The sequence below is a fragment of the Dendroctonus ponderosae genome, unplaced genomic scaffold (genome assembly GCF_020466585.1).
Source record: "Dendroctonus ponderosae isolate FM_Combo_2020 unplaced genomic scaffold, Dpon_F_20191213v2 Dpon_F_20191213_1, whole genome shotgun sequence".
NCBI classification, from domain to species: domain Eukaryota; kingdom Metazoa; phylum Arthropoda; class Insecta; order Coleoptera; family Curculionidae; genus Dendroctonus; species Dendroctonus ponderosae.
The window spans coordinates 53365186-53388040 of record NW_026017110.1 but is presented as its reverse complement, the minus strand read 5'-3'; the positions used below and the strand labels follow the sequence as shown (position 1 = coordinate 53388040).

The window sequence follows — 22855 nt, the reverse complement described above, 5'->3', positions numbered from 1 at the left end:
AAAATACTTTTCTATGTCAGCGAATGTTTCGGTTTTCCAATTTGGTTATTATTTATTTACCATTCGTTAGGTATTTATTCCCGTACGGCTGCTTAGGACTTTCACATATCACTAGCTTTATCATACGCCTATGGAAGATCTATGGAAAGTGGATCTACGTCTTGTTTTACTGCCATATGTTTATCTACAACTTGTTTTAAGCAAAATGTCTGCACGCGAACTACCGGCTTTGTTCCTCGTCGTCTTGGAATTCATTTTCTGTTAAGTAGCTGAGTATTCGACCGAGTAACCACTCAAGGTAATTGTCAGTGATATTTCTCTATAGTAACCACAACCTAATTTGTTTCCTTTATTCTTATATATTCAAGTAGTATATACGCAGGCTATTCATTTTGTGGAGGCTGGAGACTTCCTGTCCATTAATAATGATTAAGCGCATATGTGAGCGACGAAACTTACTTTGAAGTTCGATTTTCCATCATTTCTACATGGATTCCTTCCTTTCATCTGTTTGTATTTAATAGGGGTAAAAAGAAAAATTTTGCAACATCCGACTATAACAAGGGATGTATAATTGATACTGCTGAAAAATTGTACTGCATGCGGACTTTTACGTTAAAATTATTTATCCAGGAGATTGATACTTACAAAATTTTTACCTTCCACATGAAACCAACACTAACTAACTATTCGTTTGAAATCAGAAAGGAATTAAATTACGTTTGTATTGATTGAAATTGAAACGTACTGGAAACATGGAAATTTGTCTTACTGCAAATTTATTTTTGCCGATAGGAATTTTTCTGTTTGCGGTGCGTTTTAAAATAAAATTACCATATTCAGGTGCCCTCAGTGGATTATCCAGCAACATTCTGTTTTAAATAGCCCTGTCGCTATTAATGCAAAAATTTCCATAATTTATATTTTAGCGGATATCCATTTACACATCTGCTAGTTTCCACGCCGCATTTCTTTTCTAAACAAGTTTATTTCACTGAAATTTAAAATTTTGCCTGCTCATTGTTGCCGCTTCCATTGTCATATTTAAAGTTGTTAAAACGAATTTGTGATTTTCAACACTCTTGCTTAATAATTTTGAGGTTTTACGTTTCGAAAGTAAAACTGCTAGTAAATGGGTTTATTTGAACAATAGGAACAATGTAGGAAATAAAATGGGCAAGATTTAACGGTTATAAGCGATAGTTGTCAACGATTCAATAGAAATAATTCGTTGCCAAAAAGATATTTATTATAGTACAGAAAATAAGCAGGACGTCCTGCGTTATCGAAGAAAAAACGTTGCTGCTTTCCAAAAGATAATTGAACATGACGATAAAGGCACCTATGAGATAATATAGCATCAAATTAAGACTGGATCCATTGGCCGTAAAAAAACTTGCACTCTCATCTACATTTCTAAAAAGTTGTTTATGACAACAATGCTCCATAAAATCGAATACCCAATCATTATATAATTTATATTAAAATTTTGTCACCACTGAAAATCAATTGATTAATAAAATATATTGATACTGATGAGTGAACGTGAAATATTAAAAGTAATTATTTAACAAAATATTATTACAAGTATTCTTCACGCGACTAGATTCGATAATTTATAATTTAAATTATTTGGAATATTATTGTTTGAATCGTAAACGAAATATTGTTGGCCATAAAAAGGACGGTTTGCGTCGACTGGACATTTAAATATATATTACAAATATTTGAAACCTAACACTTTTATTTTATATCGATTACCGTCGGACCACTGTAAAGTATTATTGTCTCCATAGATCCTGAGGTAATAAATTTTTCATGTGGCAACGCTATTTATAAAACTATTTGTAATGAGCGTCAGAAGTATTTTTGTAAAATGCATATTTTATATCGCGGTTTTTACCACAGACCATACAGTGCTAAAACACATGTCGCTTGTAAGTGGAAACAAATCAACTTTCAAACCTAGCGAATATTTGCAAAGTTTAGTTTAATCATACTTAAACTGTAAGCAGCAGACCAATCCATTGCTAACAGCTGAATTTGCTTAAAGATAAACATTTACGGCCACCACATTTCCAAATAAAATTATATTTGTATAAATAAATTCAATATGCAACACCTGCTTGGGGGTTCGCCTTTAAGTATGACAAAATCGATATATTAAACATGTCTGGGCTTGTCACAGTCGAATCATGTCTTTTTTAGTTTAACATAGTTTATAAGAAGCAATTTAGCATATAATCAAATTTAAAACATGTTTGGAAACTTTTTATTTTGTGTTGCCGAGCGAAACTTGCAGAAGTCAGAGAAAATACAAATGTGTTCCAAAAATCAATTTATTCATCAGGTTTCATCTGGAGCTCAAAGTGCTAAATCGAAATCAATGCATAACACTTTCGGTATCAGATGGATTAAATGCAGAATAACTCCAAATTTCGAATTTATATCTCCAAACGGGTTCAGGAAAGATTAATATCTGTCATTTGGGGCACTGTTACATCGTATATTTGCACATTTTAACATACATTATTGATATATTCCTGCCTTTTGTAAATATTATGTTTAACTGATACTTCACCAAACCTGTCGGGTGCGCTGCCGGTACTTGTCTCAGATGAGAGCCAATCAATGCGATATCAGCAGTTTAAAGACCATAAACATGCGAGAAAAACAACATTTTATTGGATTTAATCGAGGCATTGTTACCAAATTCAGTTATAAGACTAGTTTATGGAGTCTAATGAAATATAAGTTGTAGAAGACAATTATAACTGCTTGACGTCGAGGAAATTCATGCGGTTGATTTGATTTATTCTTAACGTTTCGGCTCGGCGAGCGAGATACATTTTCGGAAGGGATTGATTACTTGAATACTTATGCTATACAGATGAGTTGGTGGTGACTCTGAGAGCGTATTGCGAAATGCCGAAACCACATCCAAATCCCGAACAAATATAAAATATATGTTGGAAAGCTTTTCTTTTTTCTATAGTTGAACTAATTTTTAATTCTCCGGAAATCTAAGAATGCTTCCGCGTAAAAATAACTGAATCTAAATTGGTGCTTGTATTATTCAATTTTATTTTTAATCTTTCTATGCTCAAATGAAGATCTTTTTATGCTAATATGTTATATGTATTTAAATGAGTACCTACTCATGTAATAAGCTTGAGAATATTTTGAAAGAACGTTCTATCAAAGAACAATTGTGTTGCTTAAAACAATGAAGTAAATTATTTGGGGGCATAGGTCTCGAGTTTACCTTCATAAATTTACCCTTCCATGCATGTTTTCCATGGGCCATTCTCCATTAATCATAGAAACCAAATGGACTTTCCAAATTTGCAAAATCTTCATGAATTAAGCAGGTCCTTGCTCGGAATACAGTGGACCTTGGTACGCAACACGGAAATTATGGATACAGTTATAGCAATTCGTCATTAAATTTACATACATTTAAATAGTGCCTGCGGTGCACTTTTTAAATTTAATTTAAAAAGAAAATGAAACTTCATTTAAAATACAAAACGTAGCCCAGGTATAAGCGGGCAACGAAAAATAATTTAAAACTTGCCATTAATTCCCGCGTGGCTTAAATTGTTTTCTACTCGAATTTTTATTACTTTTCCTTATGCTTAATGAAAGGAGAGGAGGGAGTCCTGACGGTAAGGGTTGGAATTAATCGATTATATAATGATTGTAGAGAATTACTTATTTTGGCACGTGATTCTATGAGCTAATCCTTCCTGATTACTGCTGCGTTGTCCTAATTATACAGAAGTAAGATATTTAATAGAACAATCTATTCAAGTAGGTTGTTTGGGTAATTACGGAGACAGAGAGGCTTGAAAACTGACTAACAAATTACCCTAGGAAATAGATATTCTTCAAGTCCATAATATGTTCGTCGTTGGAGGCCGTGGCAAGATGCCCTGGATGTTTGATCCGAAACAAAGTACATTTATACAAAGTCAATGGATAATTAAATTTATTACTGAAACATTTAATAAATCATAGAATACTCTTCCTGACTATGCTTGATTGTTTTACTTGACAACAAAGAAATACCGCAAAACGATATCGTAATTGGGAATGTGGCGCTTTAATAAGTGAACTCTGCAAATGTGGAGAACTTATTAATGAACTTAGTGGGTTGGCTAAAAAGTAATTGCGTTAAATACGTTTTCTTCAATTACTTTTCCCCATCTTTTATGCGGCTTTTCGGTTGCATGATTGAAATTTTTAAGTTGGTTCGCATCGTCAATGGGTCGCATTTTTCCAATCATGGATCCTTTCGGTTTGATTCTATCACTTCTCCACTTGCGACTCCAGCTAGTCAAATTTAATGCGTTCGCTTGTTGAAAAGAAGTGAAAATATTGGTAATTTTTCTATCGAGTATATTATTACAAGTATTTTGCACATCAGCGTATTTCACGGCGTTCAGTAATAATTATACGCTTTTCTGTTTGGATGAAGCTTCCAAACAAAAGAACGTTAATTTGCAGAAAATAGTACAATGTGGCAAAATTGACGAATTGTGAAATGTACAGGATGTTACCATTTTCCCGCTCGTATGGTAGAAAGCAGTTGCTTCTTTGGAAACTCCCGATACTGAAAAGTTTGTTTGTTTATATACTCAATCTAGCTCTTTTATTACAAGGTGAAAAATATTTCATTTAAACTTGAATGGCTTTTCTCCTTGGGGTTTGTTCTCTCCAATCATTCCCACTCAACTTAACAACAAAGAAAACAATTTTTTTTGTCATAACAAAACAAACAAAAACAATATAAACTTTGTTAAGTTGTCATATTAAAGAAGCTTGGAGGAAGTTTCGAAAGTGAACCCTTTAATCAGTTATTAAAGTTATTAACACAGTTTTTAGGAAAATATATTTTTAAAGCCATTGGCGCAGATACTGATAAGTAGCGAACGTTAGAAACCTGCCTATTTTCAATGTTTGATGTTTGCTTGCAATTTTGCCTAAAGCCATTGATTTAAAATTGAAATAAAGGGATTGAGAAATGCGTTGTCGCACTGAAAGGAAGTAGACTTATTTAAAAAATATTGTCTGAAACGCCTTCTACTTGTCTAGGCAATGGATTTATTTAGCTCTGCCTATTAGCTACAAAATACTCCAAAATGTTGAGTGAAATAGGAAAAGACACTGTAATAATATAATCGTGTTTACCAATCAAGGTAATAATTCCAATTATTTAACGAATTTGAATATAGCTATAGCACTGTTAATAATAAATACAAAATTCACGCATATTTTTGTGTGTGATGTGCAAAAAGAAAGCAAATGTTCTATAGCAATTAGGACCGAAATATAAAACAATTTGATTAAATCTGTTGATTGTTAACAATCCATTCTTATGTCCCAAAAATAAATTTCATGTCTTGAATTAATCAATTGACTTCCGACTTTCCTTTATTCCAACTTTTCGTCAATATTGGGAGAACAAAGCAACAGCCTATTGTTGCAAATAGAGTGCAAACAATTACTGTTTTGATATCAGCAAACTTCTATTAAACCTTTCTGTTCCTCTAACAATGCCTCGTAAAACGCATGAAGAGATATCCGAATGTAGAAACCACTATCGTTTAAAATAATTAATTCGAAATATTTTCAAGTAATGGAGTTAATTCGATTGTTGCCGTAATTGAGTAAAGTTTAATTTATTTAATTCGATTCTCTTCATTGACAGTCGATTTAAAACAGATAATCTATCTGAACATGTTTTCTGTCTTGATTTATTATTTCAGCGAAAATTGGAATTAACTCAAACCTTAAGCAAACCGAACCTTACCTAGACATATGAATGATAGGTAAGTGGGCAAGAAATATTGCAATTTCTCTTTTAATAAACTCCCATTCCATCAAAGTGAGCGTGGGTGGATGAGAGAAAGAAATACTTTTCTTCATAAGGAAGTTAATATCGTAGGTTGATCAAAAATCAGAACACATAACAATATCTCAATCAAGAGATTTGGATCTGTCGTAGTGGAACTTTTCTTTCGTAAATGCTGTTATAACCAGATGGAATAAACAGCCCCATTCTGACCTAATATATGTTGCCCGGATGGATTCAGGGGATTGTTAGTTCTTAGAAATAATTATTTTTCGTTGAAAACGAGGGATGCAGAGCGGAAGGGGCCGAAATGAAAAACAGTTAATAAACATATTATATCGCTTTGACTGTTTGCACCCCCTCAGAGCCACCATTTTGATAACAATGGTTTAAGAGGACAACCGCCACGTGGATGACTAACATGGCATGATCTGAACTATTATTAATCAGTGGCGTATACTGTTACTCAGTTACTGCATGCTACCGATTAACTCAGAAACGTCCTTTCGTGCAGCTCATCGACTTAATCTTTGGGATCCAAGGAAGTTGTGTTTTAAAACTCGTTTTAAACTTTAATGAAAATACATTCAAAGGAAAATATCAGGATTAATTTTGGGATTAGGGTGTTGCCCCAACAAGCGCCTTAGACTTATATTGATAAAATTTGAAAGACTTTTAATTAATATTATAAATACTTTTAATAACGGATATAATCAAAGGTCGAATGTTTCCTTCGGAAAAACATGGTGTCAGAAGGCAAAATTAGGGTCTGATTTATCCCCGGACACAAAGCCGTGAAAGTAGGAAAGTGACGCGCCGAGACGACACTGCTATAAGTAATAAAAGCTAAACAATTCTCTCCCCGCGGATCAGCTTGGAGATGGGGAGAGCGATAATTTATTTTCAAGTTTACTCCTAAAGCGGAGACCGGGAGTTTTTGTCGAGTATGTGTATAAATTGTCACCCCAAAATTCTGGGGAAAATATGCAGGCACTCGGATTATTAAAATTACTCTCAAGATTAATACTTTCGCATGTTACATTTGGATTATGAAGTATGCTTAGGCACACATTTTAATCTTTCCTCTTATACTTCACACGTAGCCGAAAAATTTCGACTTTTTCAATCTCAATATCGTTTTCCACGACTCTCAGTGCTTCAGTTAGAACTTATACAGGGTGGCTCTCAACTAGTGTTACAAAATTCACTGGTACAAGAGTATTGCGTTTCCGACAAATTTGTTAATTAAAAGTGTTAAAAGATCTCGAAGTACAAGGTATCAAAATGAAAATAAAATTTTCGTGTATTTTGAATAGACGTAACCATTTTTACTATTTGTAAAAAATTTGCGCTCGGGGGCTTTTTAGACAATCGACAAATTAATCCTGTTTCCTCGCTTGTAGTTCCCACAGGGCTAGCGCTAGCTGCAATAATCAGAAACCCTTTAAAACATCATTTTTTTTTTTAGGTTTTAAAATGTCGCTTTTTTGTTTGCAATAGCTCGTTCTCCGATACTTCTTAAACATAAAATATGTACTTGTTCCAAGTCGATATTTCTCACTACGAGATATAATAATGTTACAAGTCTTTGAACATTATTATTTCAAAATATTGATTCAAGTAGTTAAAAATTATAATTGTTGTTTCGGAAGGCTTTTGTCGCGTTTTTTTTTGTGAATAAACATATACCAAATCGTGCATTTCTTCATTCGAAAATAAGTAATGTCGGGGTTATTTGCAATAAATTCAATGCAATATATTTCTTGTAACACTGAAATGACACCAAACTCACTTTTGAAATGCCAATTTATTACTTATTATTTTATTAATGATCCAATGTGAGTTCAAAAAATCTGTGATAGATATCGACTTGAGCCAAGAGAAATATCGGAGAACAAAATATTGGCAACAAAAAAGCGATATTTCCAAACCCAAAAAGTTTCTGGTGTTTTAAATGGCTGCAGACTATTGCAGTTAGCGGCCTTCTAAGAATTACAAGCTAAATAATAAGAAAGTTGGATTATTCGCTCTAATAAACTTCCAAACACAAAATTTTTCGGTAGTAGCAAAACTGGGAAAAAATCTATTAAAAATAAACGAACATTTTATATGCATACATTTTGACACCACCCTGTACCTCGGAAACTATTAACTTTCGTATGAGGCTAATTTGCCTAAAACGCAGTTTTTGCGTAAACAATATGTAAATAATTTTTGTCACATAGTTGTGGACAACCCTGTATATTAGGTTCTAACAAATTTTTACAAAATACAATGCAATTATTTTAAGAAAGAAATTACTACGAAGCGGAAAAGTAAAAAGTAACTAACTGGTGAGTTTTCCGGGCTTTATGGCTGTCGTCGAAAATAATTTCTTCTACGACGGTCAAAAATCCGCAAAAACTAGCCAGTTTCATGCGCAAAAGCCTTTTTTGATATTACAAATTTTTGTAGACATTAATCCAAATACCATTGGTCTTTTGCCACCTTCATCAAAATCATCATGCATCTAGATGTTAAGGGTTCTTGGTTTTCACAATTGCAATGTCATAATCGTCTTAGAGTCGCTTTTTAGATTATTTTGTTTCCATTTTCGCTCTTTGATTGCAAGGAAAACGATTGCAAAGTCACTCATGGAGCTGGTATATAAAATCTTATTCTTTCTTTGGCAGTAACCGGCTATGTTATGGAAATACATCATTTATTATTCAGGGTAAAAGCTACTGACTGACCCGATTTGTCCTAAATATTGATGCGACAAATTTTGGTGTTTCCGAAAGATTCACGCAAGTTCATTGTCATACTAGTAATTTCGAATAATGAAACTTTAATGTAAATGAGCCGCTAAGTTGTCATCAAAGGGTATATTTTTTTTCTATTTATTTATATTATTAACTAATTAAAATTCAGTTTAAATAAAATGATTAATTATGTTTTGAAATAATAGCATTGCAATCTATTAATTCTTGCTTATATACTGTATTTATCTGGGCGATTGAGAGGTAGAAAACAGATTTTATTTATGATTGTTGATGGTGGTTTTCCAGACGCACCCCTGCGGAAGTCACTTAAGTGGTGAGCCTTTAAGGACACGGACCAAAATAAACATGTTTCTTTATGTGATCTCTGCGTTTTATTTGGCAAAACGTAAGGGCAGACATTATGTTAACGTTGTTCTGTTACTTTACTGTACATGTCAGAACTGAATCTAAAATTTTGAGAAATCATATTTTTTTAGCTCATTTGAAACAATTGATAGATTCTCATGACAATTTTGACTACCGATACAAAAGCATTTGAACAAGTTCTCTTGGGCATTCGGTCTAGGCAGTGCTAATAAAACAAGGTTTTTTTAGCTTTCGGCAATTTATTTTTTCGCCTTCATTAAGACTAGAAAGATTGCAAATTGAGTTTGCTATGGGAACGTATGAAAAAATAAATCTACAGGCAAGCGAAAAACTTACTTGTTCAATTTTGAAGGTCTGAGGACTCTAGAATTTTCAGCTGGCATATTACATTGTTATACTTCTAGCCGTATGACTGCAATTTTAAATTATTTCCCTGCGTTATGTTAACCGGATTAGTGGTGGTCAATGATTAACATTAACAATTAACAGTCTATAAAAACTGAACTAATGACGATGACAACGTATTAAAATTTTATTTTAATACGTTGTCCAAAACGTTTATTTTTAATTTATTATTTTAATACGTTGTACATTCAGAATGATTTATTTTAAATATGTCCTAGGTTATTAGCAATTCTATCGGTCTGGAACTCCACCAATTTGCTTTTTTAAGAGTTTATTTAAAGTCTTTTAGTATTAATTAATCGCTTTATTTTGTTGATACAATTAAATTCAGGATCAAGCCAAGAAATTCATTGTTAATCAAATAATAACAATATTTACTTACATTAACACTCGGCGGTTAAAAAAACACAAAGAAGATTGGCAATAAACAGAAACTGTCAAATTTGGAAGAAGCCACATTTAACTAAATCCTATTTTGAGCTGAAATAATATGTAGAGTAGAATTTGTCTCATTAAGCTGAGGCAATCCGGTGTTTAGCACAAAACGAGTTTCTGTACAAATAAAGTTGAGCCTCATTAATGGAAAAATGTAGTATGCAAGAGGTTTTGCCAAGTGATTTTCGGACATCTCTTTATGTAAACTTGAAAGACTCCACGAATGCACAATATTCCCCACTTCCTTAATTCCTTGATCCGCAGAGCCCAACCTTCTTAAGAATGCTTTGCTTATGAGTAATCAAGATTTAAATTTGTGCAGTTTCGCTTATAAAATGCGAAGCATGCGGAATGCCTTTTAACTTGTACTTGCCCTGGATTTGAATAGAAAAGTTTCTAATTTCTTATCGGCAAAATGGTTTCATTCCGATTCACTCAACAAAATGTAATAGTGTAAAAATCTATCAATGTGGCAGTAGCCGATCCCTGCAAGTCGCTTGTTAACGACAACATTTCGCTTTTCTGTGCAGGGCAACACAAAGTACTAACGAAACAAAATCGTCCGTATACGCAGCTTTGATCCTCTAAAAATGAGCTTGCAGAATAAAAAATGAGAAATATATATGTCTTTCATCCGAGCGGGCAATATTTTGAATAACGAGACAGAAAAAAGACAAACTCGCAGCCGATATGAAGACGAATACAAAAGAACAAGAACTCGTTGTGGGACGCGAATGACATACAATTGTTTACATCGCATCGTTGCCAATGTAAATGATCCACTGATTAGGTCTAATTTAAACAAGGAACGTTTTGACATATCATTAAGAACTGCCTTTTCAGATTGCTCCAAATTAAGCAGCTTTTTAACCACTGATTCCTTTGTTTTTTTGCATTGCGAAATTTAAATATTTTTGTTCCTTCATATCTAATTGGAATACGCCAGTACTTTGGTGGTCTCTAGGACGTTCCCATACTTATCTGGTTAAATGGAATTTAAAGATCTTTTTATACATGGCTATTTTAGTTTATTTTTTCCTTGATATGTTGTTACTGAATAACTTCTCTTCGGGTATTTTATTCTTAGTAATGGGAACAGGTACGTGGAGATAAGGACATGCAAATGAGCTCAAGCATGAGTAGATCTGAATGTTTGCTGGAACTGTTTGAGATATAATTAGGCTTTGAAGCAAGCAAGATTTTACTAATTTTAGTTAAATTCGTTACTATTTCACTGCCTAACCACTCACTAAATTCAAATACCATATTCACCAATACTTTCAAAGCAAATTGAAAAGTTGTTGTTGAGTTGAAAAATATAAAATTGAGGTTCACTGTATGGTCTGAACTAATTAAGCACCACCAAATTGACAATTTTCTATAAATATAAATTAATATCGGAAATTTGAAGTATAAAGTTTAGAAACAACTATATACCTAAGTCTGTAAAGGGAGTCTGTTTAGTCAATCAAACCCCTGCTTGTTTTCTAATAATGTCGTTTCATATCAATGAACTTTCAGTTAATTACTTCCAGAAAACTTTCCGGGAAAGCTTTTTAATCCGGAATAAGTGTAACGTTTGCGAGACGAAGCTTAAATCGCTTTCAAGTTTCTATTTTAATTTTCATCAAATTAAATTTAGAATCCGTCTATATGCAATATTTTAGAACGTAGGGAATCATTAATAAATCATTCTCATACAATGGCATGTTTTTTGCTATCACAGTACCACCTGTAAGGTTCTGACCGAATGTTGGATTGAAAAAATTGCCATCCAGTAAGTTAATAATTCAGAATCGCAGAAGATGTCAAGGTACGGAGTGTAGCTATTAACGCACCTCGTCAAAACAACATAAAACACCCATTAAATGGCTTTAATAACACAGGTGGCAGTAAAAATATTGACAATCTAATTAAATTTTGAAAATATTGTGCACCGTCTACCCGGTGATTTTCACACATTTTCATTTTGACCGTACATAATTTAAAACTGATTTAACGAATTTTACTAATAGTCACTGATAGGATATCGGAACAACATCCAAAAAGTTAATGTTCACTAACCTGTTTGCCAAAACTTTTTTTACTTGGTTGTGCTCCATCCGCTTCTCCATCTGAAAATAAATAAAAATAATATATTCTTGAAAATATCATATGTATGAAAAATTGGAAACATATTCGCATTTGTTTTTCAGTTAAAATGAGCGCTAGTGAATGTAAGGTACAGCCAGTAATTATATCTGAACTTTAATGAAGTGTCTGAGCCGAGGAGCAAACCACAGAGAAATTATTATTTACCAACATTTCTCGGTCGATTTTCAAGATCCAGGGGGATTCAAAAGAGCTTCGAGAACTTACTAGGAGTTCTGTGTGAGACCGATATTTAGATGCTTTCGTTATTGCATGAAACTAAATTATTGTGTGTTAGGTATTGTTGATTTTTCTTCAATAGATTTTCAGTAAAAAATTAAGTTAATCCAAGGACTATGGGGAAGCGAATTGTTTTTTTCGACATTAAGAAAATTATAGAACCAAATAAACAAGCAACGTACTTGCTAGTCGTAGCAATATTATATACATGTTACATGTTATATTATGTATATCTTCTTATATCTATATCTACTACCTAATTTACATACACTTATTTATTTCTTCTTCGATTTTCCTTGGGATCACTTAAATTTTCCGGGGATGTACTAAGGATTTCACGAACTGTCTTCAGATGCATTGCTTACATAAAAAATGTCCTTCAAATCTACTCGAAGTGCCAGTATTTTAGTGGAAACTATGGGATTTATAATACAAAAAGGGATTTCGGTCTCTGCGGTTTACCCCTCGACATAAAATGATCACACTTTTATTCAAGCAACATAAATTCCACTTTAACATCATCAATTTCTAGTCGAAACCTCACTATTTTAGTCAAAAATATTTATCTTCGTCAATGTCACATGCATAATACGAGTGTCGTTCTCACTTTGCACCAATAGTCATATCCGAAATAATTAATTAAATTAAAATAATGGGTTTCTACTCGAACATTTAATATATTAACTACCAACAAATTATTTAATATGGTTCCATTCGAATCCAAATAAATGCAGATACATGAGTAGTTGTTTTGCTATTTTTGGAGCATCCATTTATTTAATACATTAATCAAACATTTATTGTAATAATTTAATGATACAGGCAACACAATTATCTAACAGAATGACTATTAAAATCATACAGATATTGATGGACAATGGTTGTTTTTCTATTTTTGAAATATCCATTTGTTTGACGTGATTTTAGCAGAAAGTTCAGTAAATATGGGTTTCCGAATTTCTATCTATAATTTGATTTTAATACCGTTTTGGAATTATTGTGCCGATAATGACTTCGGAGTATCCTTTATCAAGCCAACCGATTTACTTCGTAAAAAATGTGTTTTATGGCCAATATATGCTTTTACAAAACTCAAAAACATTAGTAGATGTCCTATATGGTAACAGTGAGTTATGAATTGTTTTATCGTGTGTGTTCATTGGTTTTTTTTTGGAAATTTAATAACTGCTAGTAATATCAGTAATTATTTGATCAAAAATATATATTCACATTAGTTTGAAACTATAAAAGTTTTTTCCCAAATTTCTTCAGCTCACAGACCTTGTTCTCACAAAATTGTCTGCTTGGTTTTGGTCAAATTGCACCTTCGGTTTATCTTTTCTAACTCAACTGTGATTTTTTTTAAGAAAAACGTAAATTATACTACAATTGCAATTTTCTAATGTAAACTGCACTTTACATCTTTCGGCTTTCTAAACTGAACTCAACTTTTCAACGAAATTATTAATTATTTTCGGAAAGAAAGTAACCTTTTTGACTTATATTTCAAATTATTACATAGAGTATCTAAAGCGAAAACAGATACCTGGCTTGTTCAAGTTAAACTTAATTGGAATAGTCACTAGGCTAATTTGAATTTTGAGTAGAATAACCTAAACTAAATGCTGCTATTTATCATTTACAAACCAGAGAGCAAGTGAAATTGCTACATTTTCTATTTTTAGCGCTCATTTAAATGCTTAATGGGATTGTTATGCCACTTAACAGTTGGCTAGAAAATTAATAATTAAAATGGAAACGTTCAGCAGCTTTATTGAACAACAATACGAATAGCGATAATACCCAAAATACTACGATGTTAATTTAAGATGAAATATTTAAATATGAATTTACTCTTGCTTTTACTGGATATTAGAACAGAGTATTGGCAACGCAGCAAGTCAATGGGCAAATTATCATCTCTTGGGCTCAAATGCCGAAGCCATGGGTATTCCTTGCAGCAATTTCACGTTGAGATGCTCCTGCCATGTGGTCCTTTCTGATATTTTATAATGGTCACAGTAATTTTGATATATTTATGGACCTTGGCAACAAGAGTTGGTAAAGTTGAAATATATGCGAAATTTTCGAAAAGATCTCCGTTAAATTACGAATTTAACTGTAAAAACCAAATTCGTTTGTTAATGCGCCAAGCGCTGACAGATTTGTAGAAGGTGAAAGTATAAAATTTTCATTTCTGGCCTCGCTATGCCCCATTTCACGGTATTGAAACCGTCCAAAATAATAATTTACTATGCCACATTTCAGGGAGATTTGGGGGAACAATTATTTAGTTATTAGGGTCTTAAGATTGACGTTGAATAGCTGGAAGCTCGCCTATATCCAAGATATTTTAGCAGATTCTTCTGTCCTTACATTGACCTGACGACTAGTAAGAAAAGGGAGAATGAAAGGGACAAAATTAAATCGCTGCGCTGAAGGCGAATGCCGCTAAAAGGTATATCTCGAAAACAGAATTTAATAGGATTTTTTCATTAGGCTTTTTGCCGGTAGCTTTCCCATCTCGGGTTCAATCACGCCTCTATTAAGACCCCCTTCTATATTTATCGATCTTAGAGCGATTGCCCCTTTATTTATTACAGCCCACTCAATTTATAGGATGCAAACATCAAACGCAAGAGCTGGCTTGCAAGAGGCTTAAACGGCCTTATTGAAGTATGATTGCTTCCTTGGTGAAGCATCGAGTATACTTTGATTATTAACCAAAATTGATTATTATTGCAGAATTTCAACAATTTAATACTCTCCTTGTTAACTACCTATAACATGCACTTCAACGTTGCATTATTAAATTCTGCAATGTTTTCCTTACTAACTCATTGCAATGGAATCCTTTTGAAAATGCATCACTTTCTTGGAACCTCACTTATTCGAATAAAATTGGTTTTTCAAGCAGCTCGATGACTAATAATTGAGTTGGGAAATAACAAAAGTCAACTCATTGTTTATGGTATTGCCGACAAATCCTAGTGAAATGCAGCTTAAGATTGGAATAGATTGTTTTCTATTTTCAACAAAATATCGAATTTAATTTCCAAATAAATTGCACAGTATGCAATTTGTTTTTTAAGAAACACAATTTTGTTTTTTGCATTAATATAATTTATATTTAAAGTTGATTAGTTGTTTCTCCGTTTGATACTTGAAAATAATACCATCTATTTTCAATGTCTCATCAGGACAATCAGAAAATCATTGTCAATTCAATTACAGTAATAGTATTAAAAAAAAACTACAACTCTTATATTAATTATTCAAGAAAGCATGTTGGCGAGTTCCTTTTCAACAAGCGCTGATTTATTATTTGTGACAAGTTTCTTCAGTAATTATAGTCCGTATTCATCCTATGTATTATTAAGAAGCTTACTTTTGCAAATATTTCGTCTAGCTACTTTGTACACGAACACACTGAAGTATATTCTTCAGTTTCGGAAGGTTAACAATTGGCAATTCTAATTCACCAGAATTCAAAATTTCCGATTTTGATATTAATTTCTAAACTGGTTGAACTGTTATATATTGGCTAGAGTAAGAATACGGTCTTAAATCACACGCAATACGAATATTGAGAATAAATGACAAGTATTTACAGTAATTTACGCCATGGAACGTTACATTTAATTTTTTTTCTGTGCAAATATTATTTTTTGTCGTTCCTGTTATTTTATTAATTATTGCTTCTTTAATGAAAAGAGTTAGGTTTTCGTGGCAGGAACCTGAAACTGGTGAGATTTTTCGGCTTTTATTTTTCCCGACGACTTAAAAGCCTGAAAAACTAAATAGTTTCAAAGTGTTAATTGATTTTCAAAAATATTGAACAGCTTCTTATTAGTACATTTAGCGTCCTCTTTCTGTTTTTGGCGGCTTTTGATGGTGCATACATACATACATACATACATACATACATACATACATACATACATACATAAACATTTACATGTTTTTTTTTACTATATAATTCTCATATTCTTAATTTGATTTTATGTAGAATTAAGTCGTGGGTTAGATTATCTGATAATCTAACTAATAATAAATATTTTTTTAAGCGTCGAAAGCTTTCCGTTTGGATTGTAATAACTAGTCTAAAAAGCCCAGTGTTTCACAGTTTAATTTATAGTAAATTTAAACATCTCAATTTTTATTGAATTTGTACGTCAACTTTTTCAGTCTAAATAAGCATTTTCGTCATGATCTAAAAATGCCTTTTTATATCTCACGTTATAGCGACATTTTACAGTCTACGTGGACTAGCCGGAAGGTTATTAGAAAATACGAACATACATAAAGATAAATCCGGACATGAATAATTCCCGATAAAAGTTTTGAGGATAATTGATTCATGTTAGAAGTCTGTAATTCTTCGACGGTGCCCCTAAGCCAACCTTTTGTCATCCGGTACACAGATTTGCTTTTTCCAAAGAGTTTCCACATGCAAATACGCGAATTAATAATTGATGCCCTCTGCTCTACATAATGGAAAAACGTGTGTGATTTTTTTTTCTTGAGTAGGATAATGGAAAAGTTAAAGGAAAGATCAAAAGGCAATGGGAATAAAATTACCTATTAATTGCTGTTGGTAAAGTTAAACATTATCTACATAAGAAAGGGTATTTACCACAAAAAAAAGTATGATGATGTAGATAGCTGTTTTCAATTTACAGGCAATATAAATGTGCCATTAACAAATGTAATTTACATATTCATTTTTAAGGGAAAGTGAAATGTAATTTTTGGCGCTGCTGGTACTGAAATGAATGTAGCTCTTTTGGGAAAAAAAAAATAATTTTCAGTAAGACTATAAGTAAAATAATAATTTATGGAACATAAAGCTATAAAAGTTGTCATCGAATTCGACCACTTTTTCCCTCTCGTCTGCAGAATATATTGATTGATTCTTGTTTGGCTTCCAGCTATTATGGATATTAAAATTTTCCGTAGTATGAAGGTTCTGATTCTGATTAATTTTCTAGCAGTGGTTTGATGTAAACGGGTCATCTTTATTCCATTTGGCTTTGCCATACTGAATAACTTAGTTCGTCCAATACAGACAGATATTTAAAAATTTATGGGTTAACCTAGGATCTAAAATATAATTTATGGCATAATGACATAGGCAAAATGTTGTATTGATTGAGTAATTTTCAAATTATTTTATGCGGCAAAGTTAGAGGGGTAGAAAGGGAGATATTATAAAACCTTAATCTGCTGCAAAAGACAAATGATTGTTTTTGTCCCAAGGAAATAAGGATTTGAGAAATGCCGATAAAAACCCTGTAAAGTTTTGGGAAAGGAATTGACTCGTGCTTGGAGTCCTGACCTGAATATTCGAACAGTCCCTACCGACACTGCCTTTCAGGTTTCGAGCTTTCGAGCTTTCAGTTTTCAGTTGGACGTCACAGTATTTCGAGCGAGTTCAGCACTGGTGGCTCATCTCTGCGCTTCTTCGAATGTCGCTTTTCGAAAATTAATGCCCTTTTTAGTTCCCATCACTTTCGGTATTTTCGCTTACACAAAACCGAGATTTTAAATCTGCTATTATACATGACACGGCCGTTTATCGGTTTTGACGATCGATTGTGCAGTGAAAAGTGAGCGGGTATTGTTATTCAACGATGGATTACTATTATGTTAATAAGAGTAAGTCGTATTTTCTATGTTGCTTTTTTTCCGCGCGAAGCTGGAATGTCTACTCTCAAGATTTATACTTTGTACATTGGAAAAAAGTTCAAACCGGCTACCGGCGATGCCAACGGAATCTCTGCTCGATGATAGAATATCTCCGATGTCTATTTCCACCACTGGACATCTGTTAATTTGAATATACTCCATAAATTACCATTGTACATGGACACAATTAAATTTATAGAAGCCAAAATGATTTATCTTCGCCGTTCTTTAAATTATCTACGAGCAATTAAATGATGAAAGTCATAATTTTATTTATACACTAATGACGGTTTCTGTAATGGTGCAACGCAGCAAAAACATTTATTGAAGATAATTTACAGAAAAACAATTTGCAATTATTGATCAATTACTCTATAATTTACTTCTATTGAATTTTATGAGGTTCGTGCACTGTCTTGGTGTTACACTTAAGCTTAGATTTCACGCCTTTTTAGCCTTCTTGCTCTTTCAATCGCCTATGGGGTGGGTGGTCCTTCACTCGCCAAAACATTTTCCCATAAATCACTGTTAAAGCTTGGACCAAAAACATTAAATTAATGTATTGTTTATAAGCGAGCAAAAACAATAAATTCCAGTCAAGTGCTCTAACTGAGTAGCGTGGTCAAATCAGCGTTGGTGATGATAGGCGTTAGTTGATGAAAACACGAAAAATAAAATTTAACTCAAATGCAGCTCGCTGAAAGAGTCGAGTCTGTTTTTCTCTAATTATTCAGTTTCCTCTGCGATCTCAATTTTTCCTTTTTGGTTTACTGATACAGGTTTACGCGGAGATTGCAAATCTGAAATTACTTTTAGAGTTATCCATCATGAGGCCATGGCAGCAATTTATTTATTTTTGCACTTTGGTCTTAGTAGTCAGTGAATCCTGAAATTGACAAAAATTGTAAAATCTCCCTATTTGATCGCAATTCCCGCATCGCATTGCGCTCTTTTAAAGACATCTAATATACTATTATACTAGCGACTTCATTTATTAAACTGGGAATTCATCAGTCTCCTTCTGGAGTATCTCTGTCCGTTAACTGTTTTTTTTATCTCCACTGCAGTTTGTATTAATGACTCTTGTTGCTCACTTTCATTTATTCCCTCCTTTACTTGCAAAATATAATCATTCTCTAAAATGTTGCCACCGTTTCCGTCAATATATTAGTTTCGACATAATATCCGACGTCGTTATAAACGATGAGTTTCACGTATAAAAGTATACTTTTTAGCCGGGATTTTAAAATTCCGGCGCCATAACTAATATGTCGTTACATAAGATGTCGTTATCAACAAGATCTATACATCCATAAATTTTGGAATCTCGGCGCAAAGAATAGGGAAGTCAAGTAACATAAATCTGTGACGAAAGGTTTTTTTGTATTATTCGTCTGTAAAGCTCGTAAAATACCACAATTGATAACAATAGACCACTTCATTTAATTGGAGGCATGCAAATATGCATTGTACCTGCTTTATCTGGGAAATCGCGCCACTTATTTGTAAATCCTGATGAGTTTGTTCCAGCAATTAATTTTTTACCCTTAATTAGTATTGTCTGTAGCCAATCTACTTCTAAGACGTTATGCATATGCAGATGCCCAATTAGATCTTGTACAGTAGAAGCTGTAGCAAACGAAAAAATTGACAATATCTAGGTATGATTACAAATGCTTACACAGATGCTAATACAACCATTTACAGTGAGCATTCTAGCACCGTTTCCAAAACGCCTATAATTAATTAATATATCAATTAAAATTAAAATTATGCAAATAATTTCAATACATATCAAACTCCAAATTTGTGTTATCTGAAAGTATGCTTTTTGGCATTAATTGATTATTGATTGCTTAATTGCAAACGTGTTTAACATTCTAATTTTATTAACTAATCATTGCTCCAGTGGATCTACGACCAGATGATAATTACATTTTTTTTCCGTAAAAAATAGTAGGTAGAATATTATACAGCATATTCTCAGCTGAATAATCCTTTTTTATTTATTCTTAGGCGACCATCCTGTTATAATTTAAATTCAAATGTGCTATCAGGGACTCACTCCAATTAATCACTAAAAAATCATCGATGCAGTCCAGATGAATCGCTTAGATTGTTTCAAAACATCAATTCTAGACTAACATCACGCACGCACTGATACAGTCACTAAAGCTTGTAAGATTCCCATGTTTTTTAAATGCCCTGTACTTTTGTAAAACTCTAATTTGGAAACAAGTTTTTTCGTTTAATTGATTTTGTTTCCGCCCAGTTTTTATCAAGATTATAACTTACTACTATGGACTGGCCTTGAATCGAATCACATTCCAACGTAGTGTGAGAAATATAAGAGGATAAATCTTATTTGGGTTAAAAACCGGTCTAACGTCCATAAGCAGAACGATTTTTTCCGTGTTTCTGTGCAGTAATTTAATGTATGAATTTCATTTTATTTTAAAATTTTCATTAACATACATAAAGGAAATGATTAATAATATGGCAAAATCGTGTGTACCGTACATTGTTCGGAACAGAAAATTATATTTCAAACTGCTAATAGCTGCTTTGAGCAAATATGTTGATAGCAGTTTGATTTCAAGATGATATTAATGGGTAATACAAATAATTCGTATTTATTTAAAGCACAGAGTTTTGTGTGTCTTCGAAATGATTCGATATGTTTCGAAAAGGAATAATTACACCTCCAGAGACTCTCCTAATTAATATCCTAACTACGAATATTCTTAAGCAGTGAGTATTTCAGTCACTTAATAACCAAATAAAATTGAATTAAATAAACTATACAATATATTTTTTTAGCTAATGCCCACATTAGCGATATCCTGCTTTACTAGTCTCACTTACACTTGACCGAAATCTTTGTCCCAGTGTCTTGGCCAGTGCATAGTTGTATAGAAAATAGAGCAATTAAAAGTAGTTTTTTTACTACAGTTCAACAGAACTTTAACAGAAATACGTGTTACGACTTCACATATGATTTATCGCCATTTGATTTAATAGAGCTATAAATATGTCTTAAAAGTAAGGAAACAAAAATATATGGGTTTATTGTTACTCAGAACTGAAAGTAGGCACCAGATTTTCAAACTGACTGAAATTAAAATCTAATAATTTTATTCAACAATTGAGTTTCTATTGACTCTATTGATCTTTAAAGTGTGGTTCAATTAACAATGAGTATAATTTGGAATTCTAGCGCAGTTTGCTTATATTTATTTAAGTAAATTACATTGCATACATTTTAAATAACTTGATTTAGTTTCAGTCGTGACTGGCTTGCAATTTTCAATGCTCATCTTGACTACCGATAAATACTATATACAATTTAAATGTTTTCGATGCAAATCCGACGGATCATGCTTCATCATTTACAGAGCCATTTGCAGCTTAATCACGGCCCTTTGAAGTTAATAACATGAAATATTCAATTATCAATATTAAGTGAAATTATATGGACAAAAAGCTAATTTCCAGTGGTTTCCGGGACTTCAGTTTGTAGAAAAGTGACGGGTTCCATTTCGAATGTTAAACGACCGGAAGAACAACCAACCAACTGGTTCTGGCTGAGTACAAATTTGTGCATTTAGAACCGAAAGAAGCACCTGGATAAGCGAGCCACAATAAATAACAAAAACTCAAGACCCAAACTTCCTGACGTGGAACCGATGTGTGAAGTATAAATTGCTTCTTATTTAATGAAATACTTGAAACGTTGGAATCGAGGAAAACATGCCCATAATAAAAAAAAACCGACACCTACAAAGGCGTTAAAAAATTTCAGTGATAGGTCAAACGCGACATTTGCTGCTTTTTTATTGGTGAGCGAGCCCAACATGTTGCAACAGGCACTGTGTAATAGCATCTCAATAGATTTCACTTTGCTGGTCTATTGCATCCTTTTCACGCTAGTTGAAAGAATAAAACAAACGGCGTTCGTAGGTGCAAACAAACAAGCCCTCCTAGCAATAAAAGCCTTTTATGAATGTGTTAAAGCGCATAGTTCTCATTATGAGTTAAAAGCCTCATACTATGGTAAGAATGGAATTCTAAGATATTTCGGGTATGACATCTGGTTTAGGGCGACTGAAAACTACCTGTTCGAAAGAAAGGTTCTGTATTATCACGTCGATACATGTTAAGCCGAGCTCAGTTGACCTAACCGAAATGTATTTAGATATGTGTATATTCTTTCTTTTGGAACCAGAAAGTTGGTTCAAGGTTAATATTAGCTTTTTGCCGGCGGTGTGACTTTTGAACCACAAGAGCGATCTGTTTGCCGATCGTATTTATCTAAAAAGTTGAATTAATGCGACACTGACGTTTTCAATGCCATTGATAAATAGAGAAACCCGAACCGACTACGTCCATCAATTCTCAATTTCCGATTTCCGGGTTTCCGCATCGTTTCAACATCAATCAACAATTAAAAACATGGCAATAGTATCCATCGCATGTATCACCTGGCCTGGCTTGGCACCACATTTTGCGAATTTCCAAACAACCTCCGCAATATTTTTAGCGTTATAACACCACGTTTTTATATTTTCAGCAAATTGCTAGATGAAGTTCAATTCTAGCTTTATTTCCCGAATTGTACCCATTCGTCATACAGCATTCTATTTATAACATATTGAGTAAAAATGTTTGAGCGAAGTGGCATTTATGCACGCTTTTCACTGTGAAAAGGTTTTTGGAAGCTTTTATTTAGTTATCGCAAATCTTGTAAATATCAATCTCTTTGCAATCAGAAATAAAATACCGACAGATAATTTTCCGACGTTTTCAAGTTAGAGATCGCCCTGAGTGGGCAAAGTTATACTGAATGAGAATTAGAATGAAATTGTTCATTCATTCATTTGCATTTTCAAAATTTAAGTCCACATTAATTGACCGTCCTTGATCATTTATTAAAAAAAAAATATTGAATAGTGGCAAATACTAAAGTTACGTG

The 22855-nt window shown here is 32.9% G+C and overlaps 1 protein-coding gene across 11 annotated transcripts in view; it reads left to right on the top strand.

Moving 5' to 3' along the window:
- The window catches only part of LOC109533797 (latrophilin Cirl), a 128126-nt gene that overhangs the window by 23796 nt on the left and 81475 nt on the right, over window positions 1–22855 (top strand). For 5 of the 11 annotated variants that reach the window (XR_002171560.2, XR_002171559.2, XM_019899221.2 and 2 more), the window contains exon 1: window positions 17599–17853. The exons of 1 other annotated variant lie outside the window; for it this stretch is intronic. Coding sequence is in view for 8 of the 10 variants with exons in the window: in XM_019899221.2 (XP_019754780.2) it covers window positions 17842–17853 (12 nt within the window). In the remaining 2 variants the exon portion in view is untranslated. Of the gene's footprint in view, window positions 1–17598; window positions 17854–22855 lie in introns of those variants that run through there. 5 more of the 11 variants (XM_019899214.2, XM_019899218.2, XM_019899212.2 and 2 more) reach the window with 2 other exon arrangements.